General features: G+C 40.7%; 2 protein-coding genes across 6 annotated transcripts in view; one reads left to right on the forward strand and one right to left on the reverse strand.

Annotated features, from left to right (window-relative positions):
• SLK (STE20 like kinase) overlaps positions 1 to 5390 on the reverse strand; it is a 52022-nt gene extending 46632 nt beyond the window's left edge. For all 3 annotated transcript variants that reach the window (XM_065639534.1, XM_065639535.1, XM_065639532.1), the window contains exon 1: positions 4523 to 5390. In XM_065639534.1, coding sequence (XP_065495606.1) covers positions 4523 to 4672 — 150 coding nt within the window. In that variant the 5' untranslated portion in view covers positions 4673 to 5390. The remainder of the gene's footprint in view (positions 1 to 4522) is intronic.
• A 230-nt stretch (positions 5391 to 5620) lies between these two features.
• Positions 5621 to 12769, forward strand: part of STN1 (STN1 subunit of CST complex) — a 45797-nt gene continuing 38648 nt past the window's right edge. For all 3 annotated transcript variants that reach the window (XR_010606498.1, XM_065639538.1, XM_065639539.1), the window contains exon 1: positions 5621 to 5680. The gene's annotated coding sequence lies outside the window, so the exon portion shown is untranslated. The remainder of the gene's footprint in view (positions 5681 to 12769) is intronic.

Consider the following 12769-nt stretch of genomic DNA (forward strand, 5'->3'; position numbering starts at 1 on the left):
TTAAATATAGAAACAAAAACTTAACTTAAATGAAGCAACATCATTAATTTATTGGACTTGAAGAAAAACTAGTATCAAAAATCCACTATCATTATCCAGAGATGAGTTTGTATTGGCCCCTGTTGCAAGCATAAGTATATATGAATACTTAAAGTAGTTGTAGTTTTCAGGAGATAATGCATTTGAGTAATCCTGTTCACCATGATTATGGCTATCAGCTTGCACAACATTTCTTCTCTGAATCTGAACAGAAAGCAGAATAGGCTTTTAAACCAAGCACCAGTTAATTGCCGAGAGTTGGAAAACTTGTCTTCGTAACCGTAGATTAAATACAAATATTTGATTTTCCAAATTCCTCTGAGAATCTTGTACACACAATGCTTCCAACATCTTAAATTCAGGATAATAAAGGGAATACTATAAATGGGCAGAATATTCCAATTCAAACTGAGAAGGATGAATGCAATTCAAAACTATGCAAGTATAAAGGATTCTCTAATTTGTCAATTTCTATTAAAATATATATACACTATACATTATCTCTATATACACATACCATATATAGATACCCTATATATTACATAGTACACTGCAACATATATTCTACCACTATAGAACGTGTTCCCACAGAAAACTTAGAATTAGTATAATTGTAGAGATGGTACCCATGATTATCATAATGATGGCCAAAAGGTCATTAATTTCTTGGAGGAGTATCCTTTAAGTGAAGGGCTCAGAGATGACACTAAGTAAACACCAGGAAAATGCCCTTATCCAATATAAGTGCTCTTATATTAGTGTACGATGTCCTTATTACCAAAAAAGGCTGGCAAATTTTACTGAAAGACAGCCCCAGCACTTCAAAAGGTTAACTTATGAAGATATCGGCATTTTAATTAGTTAATGTGCATCTGTATGATGAAGATTCTCAGCCAAGAACTTTAGCAAGAAAGAACCACAGAACACATCAGGCATTTTAAAGGTCTGTTTTCACACCATCTGAACATTAACTTCTGGGAATTTAGAAAGCAGCTTAAAGTTGATGAAAATCTTTTACACTCACTTATACTGATTTACCTCAAAGCAATGTTTACTATGCGCACTGAACTGATACTTGATAAAATAAGGCAAAGTAACACATAATAAAGTAACATGATATAATGTAGCTAATTTCTAAAGCAAACCGATTACTTAACCAGATCAGATCAAGAGCAGTTTCAAACTGTCTCTCTTTTATGGTGGTGTTTTTTGTTTTTGTTTCTAAAGAGTAGTTTGCAACATAACCGCCAAATTTCAAAGTTTAGATCAGCCTCCAGTGCTAATATTATGTTTCTTCAGTGGCTGTCAGAACCCTGGCAGTCCATTCACTAGTTCTAAATAATCCATGAAAGGCAATTAAAAAAAAAAGGAAAAACATCTATCATCAGCAACCTCAAAATTCTCTTTTCAAGGGCCATCACCTGATACTGAAGTACTGCAAGGGTCTATAAACTGAAAAAGGATGGAAAACTACACCATTATTCATTAGCCAAGAGCAAAAAGAAAAGAAAACAGCCTAAAAGTGGCCTCTTTGAAGAGGCTGCAAAGGGCTGGAATGAAAGTTCTATACAACCAGAAACCTTTGCCATCAGTAGTCTGCAGTTACATTGCGCCTGTGTGATCACAAGAGAGACTTGCAACAGCAGTGGAAACTCTTAGAATATTTCTAAACATTACTTAGAAGTCAGTGAATACAGATGTATGGCTTGTCAGAGCTAAAAAAGCTTCAGAAAACTAGAACAAATAGCTTCAAAGGAAATAAACTCTTCTAGTAATTTGGCTAAGTTGTTAAAACAATAAGCAAGACCCTTATACTTGATTGGAAAGAAGGGAAATGAATCACAAGTTTTCAATACTCTTTAGACTTCTGTATACAAAACTAGTTATCACTAGACATAGCATTTTTTATGTAAATAATTTTATCAGCCTGGCTTCATAGTACTGTCAGAATCATTTCAGAGTTGCTTTTGAGTTTGTATTTAAATATTAGATACTTTGTCCAAAAGATGGTTGCACAACTAAACCAAATACTTCTCTACGAGAAATCATTGCATGTAAGCAATCTAACCTATTTTTAATTAGAAGTCCAAAGTATACAAAGTCTTATTTATCTGGTAATTCCATTTTATCATATATCTGCCAAAACCCCACCACACACCCACTCCTAGGATCTTAAACAAAGGCGAAAGTGTTTTTGGCAAATGTAACTGACACTAGAGTGTTGGGGCTTTTTGTAAAAAACAAACAACAAAATCACATAAAATACAAACTCCCAACCCGCCCCCCCCCTTATATTATTCAAAGACAGTCTTCAAACACTGTCAGTTTTGTTCTGCCTTATAGTCTTGATTCAAAAATTTGAGAAAGTATTGATTGGCTATTTTCGCGGTTTCTTATTTGAGGTGTATATCCAAGAAAAAACAACCTCACACACCCTTGCTTTCAAAACAGTTTCTTGCCAAACATGCTCAGCTGCAGGAACACACACACAGTTACTGTCTGTGCAATCCTTGTTCTCAAACTAGATGAAAAACAAAATGAATGCTGCTCAATACATGCACTAGGTGAGGGTTTTTTTTAAATAGGATTATTTTTCCAGGAATACTAGTATCTATTAATTTTCACATGTGCCACGTTGACCATGTTTACCAGAGCAACTGCATGTGTAATTCTGACTACTACAATGTTAGAAATAGGGTTTAATTTTGAAAAATCCAGTTTTGACAGTTTACACTTTGTCATTTCATATTCAGAATAAATCTCAAAGTGAAAAAAGCACACCCAACTGGAAAAACTCTCTTGTTGTACACAAAGTACACTGAAATGTAAAATTTACCAGTTGTCTTGCTCAGACACCTTCCTCTACAGGCTATTGCTAATACAGACATGCCTACAAATAAATATGAAGTGAGAAGAGGTTTTAGGATAGGAAGGAAAATGCACGTGGAGGAGAAGGAGAACATATTTAGCATTGTGCCTTTGAGGCTTCCTCAGCCATTTCTATGGGACAGAGTATTACATCCATGAAAAGGGAAACAAAACTCCACTATGAAGTTTAAAGAAAAACTTCAATGCTCTGCAAATGCCATTAGAGACAACATTATGTTTTATAGTCACCAAACTTCATGATATAGAAACTTCAGACATATTTCTCAGTCATTTTAATCAAAACAATATCTCATCGTTCACACTGACATGAGAACCACCATCTAGACTATATATTACACCAACATCAAAATAAACTAGATGCTCTTAAAATACAACATTGGCACAAAACCCTATGGTGAAAAAAACCCATCGAGCATTTGAAACTAACTGTGGCACTTTTGGTGAAATTTACACACAGGTTACACCACAGTACAATAAAATCTGGAAGAATTTCTACCAAAAATAGCACAAGTTTCATGAGTACCCAGATTTCACAAACTCTTAAATGCAGTACTCTATAAATGTTTCTTGAATTAATTAGTTTTCAGAAACACTGTAAATGTTATTCTTACTATTTTTTTCTAGTCTCAAGAACCTGCTCCGGAGTTTCAAAGTGTGTCAGCTCCCCAATTCTCTCATGCTTATCCTCCATGAATTTTTTTTCCCACAGTATCCCTAAACCAACGGTGGGGCATAAGTGCACTTTTAGAAATCGGAAAAGTAGCTAAAGATTTGCCTGAAAGCTACAGTCTTGTCAAAAACTAGCAGCCTTTTATCTGTGTCATTGTACTCTGCTTGATAAATTCAAGATAACCATCCTTAAAAACACTACTTGTACCAGTATACTTGAAGATTTAAAAATCAAACAACTGAGAAAAATTAGGAGATCCAACACAGCAATTCTGCCACGCGAAGAAAGCCAAGATAATATGACTATTCAATTCAACCTGGGGCAGGATAGGAAAATAACCATTAAAAGCGAAGGGAGCTTGGCCCTATGAACTATGCACACAAGTCAATTTCACTGTTCGTGGGCTTCCTTCCACAGAGAAACTTACAGAAAAAAGAAAGAAAAAAAGAAAAGCATGAACTTCACACGTAAGAAAATACAGTCTTTGTAAGGTTAGAAGCCATAGTGAACGTAAGTCAAAAAAACACCAACCAACCAAACACAAAACCAAACCCCACAAACAAACCCCACACAAAAAACAGGAGAAGTGAGCAACTCGGCAACGGGCAGGGTGGCGCAGAGGGCGGGACAATGACCTAATAGGTCTTTTCTATTTTAGTTCCATGGGGCTCCATGGACAGGAGGCGGCGGCTCGCAGGCTGTGCCGACACCGGCGGGACTCGGCCCCGCTGGCGGGGCAGCGCCCACCTGCCGCACCGAGCCGAGCTCTCCGGAAAATCGGTGCTCACAACTGGCACCCCAAGGTGACAGAGCTCACAGGCAGGCCAGCTCTGCACAGCGCTGAACTCGGGAGCAATGCTGCCAGCCGCTTTTTTTAGCTACCAGCGATGCTACAAGTGATCGGAGTTGCCCGCTCGCCCTTACCTTGAACACTTTACCGAAAGCACCATCTCCCAGCTCTCCTATAATTTCCCAGAACTCCTCAGGGTTCAAATCCCTCTTGACGTGCTCGTACTGTTTCTTCTTCTTCTCACCGCCCAGCTTGAAGATCTTACGAAAGTTGAAGAAGGACATTTTTCCTCCTGCGGAGGGAGGCCAGCCGCCGGGCGGCCAGGCGGAGGGAGGTGGCGCGCGGGCTCCGGCGGTGCCCCCTCAGCCCGCCGCGACCATCCGGGGCGGGCGGTCCTGCCGGGTGCGATCCCCACGAGGTCCGAGGAAAGTCCTCACGCCGCCTGCGAAGCCGTCACCGCCGGGCGCTGAGAGGAAACGACAGCCCGAGATGCCCCCGAAGCCCCCGAAAGGGGCCGGGCCCTCGCCGCCAGCCGCAGCGGTCCTCTCCCGCGACGGGCTCGGCAGTCCCTGCCTACTCGGCCGGGCCGGTGACCATCGCGTCAGCAACAAGTGCTGGGCTCCCTCCTCGGGACGGGCGGCTCGGCGGCGGCGGGCGGGACGGCGGACGGAGCCTGAGGAGAAGCGGGGCGGCGAAGGGGTCCCTCCCGCTGGAAGGAAGCAACGGCTGCGCGCCGGCCGCGAGGGAGCGGTCACCCCGCTGCCCGCCGAGGGCGCTCCCGCCTCGGAGGACGGGGTCGGATGCAGGGAGGGGAGGAGAGGGGGCTGCCCCGCTCCTGACTCCCGGCCGGTACCCTCACGGAGCGGGGCCTCGCAGCGTCCCGGGGCGGTAGAGCGGCGGAAAACGACGTTTCCCTCCCGGGCTCGCTCCCCCACCCTCTCGCAGAGCGGGGCCCGGGCGGCACCGTTTCCTGCGGGGCGGGGCGGCACCTCCTCCTCCTCCCCCTCCTCCACCACTACCACCACCACCACCACCCGCCGCCGGCGCGTGCGCGCGCGCGCCCCGTGCCCCCGCCCCTCTTCCCGCGCTCCCGGAACCGCCTCGCGCCCCGGCAGCCACGGGCGCACGCGCGCCACCGCCCGCCCCGGCGCATGCGCGCACGCCACACCGACAGCTTCGCCCTGCCCAACGGTTCGCCGCCGGCAACCGTGGGGAAGAGGCGGGGCTTCCCTTCCCACGTGATGCGGCGGTGTCGGCGCGAGCCAATAGGAGCGCGCCGAGGCCTCCGGCGGGTAAGTTGGTGTCTGGCCCCAAGATGGAGGGGAAGGGGCGGCCCAGGACCTTCTTCCCTCTCGCCAACTTCCTCGTGGTCTGGGAGGCAGCGTTTGCGATGGGCGAGTTCTCGTCCTGCCCTCTTGTTTTTCCTTGGGGTCAGGCTACGTACTTGCAGCTAGGGGGAGAGGAAAATTGCTCTTTCGTTTCGTCCTCTGGTAGCCACTGGCTGAGGGGCTGTAGGGCAGGAGGAACGTTTACCCTCTGCTGAGTTTCTTGTCCTGAGGTACATTCTGCACCTCTCTTATTGCTTCCCAGCTGTCCTGTGTAGGGAAGGTTTCCCTAGGCCTGTGGGTAGGGGCACAGCTGCCTTTCAGGGCCCAATTTCCCTTTGCAGCACAGGGGGACTCCCTTCTTCCCCCAGATTGCTCCCAGGTTTGATCGTGGGAGCGGAAGGGGGTGTGAGGCCTTCTGTGTTTGCCGGGGCATTGTGGGGGCAGGCGGTACCTCCTGGAGGGCTTGAGCTTGGGAGCATTTCTTTGAGGAAGGTGTTGGTAGAAAAAGGCAACGTTGGAAGACTTGCTTTTGCTTGTGGGCTGTTCTCAGGTCTGCTGCTGGTTTGTCACAGCATTCAGTCATAACAGGGTATGATGTTAATGTGCTGCATGTTTGGTATCTTGTGAGATTTAATCAGACTTAAGTTTCCTTATCTCACAGCCTTCTGTTCCCACAAGTGATTCCTTCATCTGCTTGAAGCATGATTGTGTTTTAATAGTTGTGTTGTTTATATGCCACCCAATGCATGGTATTTCTTCATGTGAAAGGAAGAGGTATTCCCACTGCCTGGATAAGGGGCAATTAGCAGACATCTTGCAGGCAAAGTTTAGGCCATGATGGGAGGCAGGAAGTCAATCTTGCAATTAAGGCAGTGATGTGAGATCTGACAATGAGACAAATACCCAGTGAAAATCATGTAACACCTTATCCTCATATGAACCTGAGTGCCTGCAGTTACCATTAATTAAAACTGCATTATAAGCTTCTAAAGATCAAGCCTATGGAATGTATAATTCATCAGACCGTTTTATTAGCATGACAGTAGTTTGCTAAGGAAGCTAGTTCATGTGTAAACTCAATAATAACAAGGCACTGAGATGCACTGGTGGTGGGGATTATATGGCAACCTCGACAATCCCCTTGAAAGCAGCATGACTTTAAGGAATAGAAAGTGCTGGGCTCAGTCAAGAAAGGGATTTCAGCAAAGGAGTTGTCTAATAGTGCAGGTGTTTATCCTGAGGAAGATTAGAGAGGTGGTTCGTAGGGAAGTAAGGGCATAGAAGTAGCCTGGAACTGCACTTTGCATGATGTCTTCACCATGTTTTTATAGCTGAAGCATGTTAGGGTAGAAGCCTTTAAAGAAAATGTTGGCATTGTATGTCGAGTAATTAGTGGTGCTAATAGTATATATGGTGTACAGGAACACACTGTGCTAGGCACTGTCCTGCCACAGAACAAGGAGATGGCCCCTGCCACAAAGAGTTCATGAATCAAACAATAATGTTGTGCCTTGAGTTAATTCCCTTAATCTGTATAAAGTCAGTTTTAAGGGTAGTACTACTCTATGAATAGAGAGCCTTTCAAGTGCTCTTGCTAATCTGATAGCTGTCCTGATTTGTTGTAATAATCAGCATTTGTTGTTCAAAAATGGTCTTGGGCCTTGTGGTTCCTTTGTGCTGACAGCTTGATCACAAAATGTAAAACTATTGAGGAGGGTGTTAAAGCCAAGACTGTTTATGTATGTAAGGGTAATACCAAGAAACAGCTGCGATCCAAATGAGCTGTTTTCCTTTCTCCTCTCTGATCTGGCTGGCTGGCTGCATCTATTAAGTTAATTTGCAAGTTTCACACAGATAGTTTGGATTAAATGTAATAACAAAGGAAGTGATTGATAAGGTTTCTCTAGTGTTACCAGCAGCAATTTAGTTTCTTGAATCTTAATTTTTAAAAATCAATTTCTTTTTCCTCTCTGTAATACCTTTTTTTGGTTTTGTGCCCCTTCCAGTGGGATGATAGATTTGATTTAGATCTTCAAATACAATGATGTCTTTAATAATAATTTTCACCTTTTTTTTTAAATTGAATATTTTTATCTTGCTTTCTCTTGGATAAAAAGTGCTTTGGGACTTATTTCCATCTGTTTATTTGAACTGACTAATTGATAGAGGATGAGAGTAAAAAAGGAATCCAAAGCTATAGCATGAAATCCGTGTATCTAGGCAGGATTAGCTTTTCTTTAGCCTCAGAGTTAATGTCACAGGGCAGTGGGGGGGCAGTGGGGAGTGTATACGTGTATGTCAGAGTTTGTAATAACAACTGAAAATAAATGCAAAACTAAAAGAAAATGTCTTGAGCTATATGTGAACAGATGTAGTTGAGTTTGCTGCCTTAGTGAGCCATCGGTTATGGGACTGGGGTACCAGGGCCTGGTTGTTTCTCAGCTTTATCAATAAATGAACTTTTGACTGTAAGCAGTTCATGTACAGCATCTATATAATGCATTGGTTTGCTTTGGACATCTATGTGATAAAACAGGCTCAGAGCAGAACAGGGACAGCAGTGTCATCTTACCGATGACTAACGTTAGTATGTACTACAGATGTGTTGCTTCAGACATTTCTCAATATAGTCTTCCTGTTCCAGAGAGCTTTTGATTCATATAATGCTAAAAATATAAGATGAAAGGCTAGCACAAGAAAGGAGTAATTAATCTGCTGATAAAGTTTTGCTTTTAACAGCTTTTTTTTGGCTTACTCTTTAACAAATAATTCAAGATAAAAAACAATATATCTGAAAAGGAAAACTGTGGCTTAGTCTCACTTTTTCTTGTATTCTTTCAGTCTAGAGTTACAGCTTGCCACTCAATCATGAAAATAAACTCTGTAAGGTCAAGGTTAAGGGCTAGTAGCAAATCCTTCCCGATTTGCCTCAGCTTCATGGTATGGAGGAGGCTGTATGAAGCCTGGTTTTTTGTGGATCTATGTTTTTTGTTTGTTGGGGTTTTTGTTTGTTTATTTTCTGCTGGTAGCAGGCGTTTTTAGCAACTGTAAATGTTTCCAGATGGTAAGGATAAAAAGGTAAAAGTGAGTTGTAAGTTTATTAAAAATTGTCCATCAGGCATTTAATGCAATACATTTTTAAAATTCAATGCTTCCTTAAAATGTCAGAGTAAAGATGTTAAAGAACTATCTTGGTTGTGCATCAAATATACTGGCTTAAAAATAGCTGTAACTCATTACTACAATCTTTTTCATCTCTTTGAGATTTAGAAGTCTCCTTTATACTTTCTGCTGCTTAGTACCACCATCCTTTCCCATTGACTTTATTGCTTACACTTGCTACTGTTCTAAACTCCGTCTTTAAATTCTACTTCTGTTTCATTTAAACTGCTCTGCTTCAGTTTCTCTTCATTGAAAAGAAACACTTGCTTCAGAAATTTAATTTGAAGTGTGTTCTTCACAGCATATATTGCCCTTTCACTTGAGTCCTACATCCTGTCTTCAACTCTTTCAAAATATTTCATGGTATATTTTTATATTGTCTTGACTTTCTGTCCACCCACGCTTTCACTGGTCTCCTCCAATCTTCTTTCTGATGTTTGAGTTCATTGAACTGCAATAAGGTCACAGGTGGCTTGTTCGTGGTTAAATCTGAAGCATTGTTCTTGTTTCATCTGTCTTAATCTGTCTGTCACCTTTGGCACTTAATGCTGTCCCCTATGTTTTCTTTACTTGATATATGTGGTGTTTTCATTGATATTTTCCACATATAGAGGGGTGTTTTTCCATAGACTTTATCATTTCTACTCTGTTCTGTTCTTGAAGTTAATGTTTTCTACTATATTGTACTCATTTCATTTCTAAGTACCACTGTAACTTCTAGATCCTTCTAGTCAAGACACTACCTTCCTTATTAACCTCCTCCATTTGCATTTTTGGTTTTTTGCCAAGACCTTCTGTCTGCAACCTATGTATATCTAAAGCTATTTCCAAAAGTTGCCTTGCTTCCCTCTGACTCCTTTATCCTTGGAGTTCAGGATTTTATCAAATTAAGTTCTGATACTTTGCCTTGTACCACCATAGCTTTACCAACTTTCCTCAGTCCTTGAGGCTTTATGAGAAATTTTTGGTCACTCTCTCATTCCTGACCTTTTTCTCCATTCTTCCATTCGTCATCCATCATTTTTCTTTTTCTACTGTTCTGAGTGTGTTGCCTTCACACAGGAGCACCTCAGTTCAGTGGATTTTAAATACCTTTTTGTTTTCAGTTTCTTTCCATCTTGTATATTGACCTTAAAGATATTCCCTTTCTTGCGTCTTATGATGTTAACTTTGTCCTTTTTCTGTGACCTCTCTACACTTGCTGTGCTGTACCGGACTCCTGTGTCCTAATGCTCTGATTAATGGTGGTAAGTACAGAGGAGCTAGTAGTATCATTTGTTAATAACCCATGTTTATGACAGGGTGAAGAAGGAGTTACAAAAGAGTGCTTAAAAAAAAGTCTATTTCTTTATGATGTAAGAGGATGGCCTAAAAGGCTGTACATTTTCCTCTAAGGAGCATCAAGTCATGTTCTCCATTTACTGGGAGCCTTGAGAGGAGAGACTATGTTGTATATAGCACCCTTAAAGCCCTTCTATTAGATGTATGGTTGATAGATCTGTAGGTTAGAGACTTATATTTCTGTTCTGCATCTGAAATTTAAAGCTGTCTTCATAAAGGAATAAAAAAGAGGCTTGGTTTTGTACTCTATGTTTAATGAGCCTTTCTTATATGGGTAACAGAAATAATTCAATCATATATAACAGAAAGAGGAAAAAATTGTAATACCAGAGGTTAGATGCTCAAGAGGTCACCTATATCTCATTAGCCAGAATCAATGCTCCTGTCAATAACCTGGAAACTATACATGATGTGACTATTTTTTTTTTATGCATTACCATAGGACCAGTTAATCTAAGAATTGCCATAGAAACTTGTGGCATTTGGAAGCTTCAACATATAACGGTATTACTTGATGTTTGCAGTAAAAAGATTGAGTGTTAAAATGTTTAGGAATAGGTTTGATCTAATTTTGGCTTCGGGAAAATCTGTGTGTTTAGTCTAAATTGACCTGGCTTTTTCAGTAGTCAGCGGGAAAGGTATCCTCAGAGGGCAATGCACCCTTTCCCATTTTAGATACTTTATCACTTAGTATTTAATTGTGTGAGGTGAGTTGTCCTGGAAACGTGTGCTGGGGGTGGTTCTTCCTACCTATGGAGATACCACTGCCAGCAGAACTCTTGGGGTGCAGATTTCTTGGTATCAGGCAACACCTCTGGGAATGATGACAGAGCAAATATAAAAGTTGCCAGATTACCTGAATGTTTCCAAGTAAGCCGATGATGTTTTATGGAATAGGCTTTATTTGAAATTAAAGGTCAGAAGAAAAGGCTGTAAGACACCTTGACTATGGATCATAATATTTCAAAAAGCAGTACAAGAATATTTCTTGGAAACACATCGGGTGAAAGGCATTCGTACTTTAATGTGTTAAGTTGATTGAAGTTATTACAAAAAAAGAAATATTTTTCTTATTGCTTCCAGTTGATCTGCAAGAAAACCACCTTCAAGACTGATATTCAGAAACATAGTCATATATAATTGGAGGAGTAAGTTGTGCCTTTGTATTTATTTGAGTGAGAAACAAACCTCATATTTAATGGAAGGGCCAACAATGTGAACCTTACGTAGCTGATTCTCTTTATTGATGAACTGTCAAATGCAATTAAAAACTTAAGGATCTTCTTTCATGATAAAATTTTTCAAGTAGGCTTGACACTTTGGTTTGTATTTAACTGAAAAACCCCTTTCATAGAAGTATTAAAATATTGAGCTCTATTGATGGATAGATGCATTTTTTATTATGGTAACTGGTCTGATAAAAATCCTGTCTCTCCATGTCTGGATGACTAGAACAATCTTTCACAGCATTACACATGAATAAGTCTATCTAGGGTATTGATTTCTTTTAATATAGTATACAATTAAAATACTACTACTCTTTGCTATAATGCTGTGTTCTTCCTAACCATTTTAATCATGTGATGAGGTTACATTTCATTTACAGCAAAACCTATTTAATCAAAACTGCACATGATCACAAGGCAAAGTGTGTAAAACTTACAAAGCCCCTTCCCTCTGATGGATATTAGAAGCCTTAGTTGTCACATGAAGGCATGTATTACAAATGCTTCACCATGTTTGTCTTTCCTCCAGATGATAATTAGACCTTTATTTCTTGCATAGGAGTCACGAGCTAATTTGCTCTTCTTGTTTGTGGCTTTCAAATTTGCATTAGTTCACATAGCAGCTAGGATTAGAAATTTATTAAGGGATAAAGATAGCTTTGCATCTTAGTATTGCTTTCAGTCAATACTGGCACAAAAAATGTCTGAACAAAAATCTCACATTTATTACTGCTTTACTTTCTGCAAATCCTGAATTTCTTCCTCTGTTTCCCAGGAACCTTCTTTTTCTAGAATGGACATTGTTTTCTCTTTTGATCCTGATCAGCTCTGGAATCTTGGGTCTGAATAACTTGTTCTGTAATATGAAAATGAGTTATGTTTAAATATTTTTTTTTATTATGGCTGGCCAACCAGCCAGCAAACCTAATCCTGGTTATGTGATAAGTGTAAGCAGGAAGTTTGTTATGCCTTCTACATCCGTTATTAAAAATATACCATACTGAAAAGTAGGGAACATTTCTCACACACACACGCATGCACAAAAGGACAATCTGACAAAAAGATATCACGGAAAACCACTAATTTAATATCCCGAAGAGAGACATTGCAGTAGGGTAATATTGGAGATGTGTCTACTAGCAAAAAGGGGAAATAACATTTGGAATGTGAGATACCAACTGTTTATTGATAGTTTTTAATTGAAAAAATGGTATTTTTACGTTACAATGATATTTGAAATATTTTCAGTATGTGTAGTGTTCTATTTTTCCTAGATTTTTATAAGCTATTATATAATTTTAATTTTTGAGACAAAAGATAGTTT

The sequence above is a fragment of the Caloenas nicobarica genome, chromosome 7, assembly GCF_036013445.1.
Source record: "Caloenas nicobarica isolate bCalNic1 chromosome 7, bCalNic1.hap1, whole genome shotgun sequence".
In the NCBI taxonomy this organism is placed as follows: Eukaryota; Metazoa; Chordata; class Aves; order Columbiformes; family Columbidae; genus Caloenas; species Caloenas nicobarica.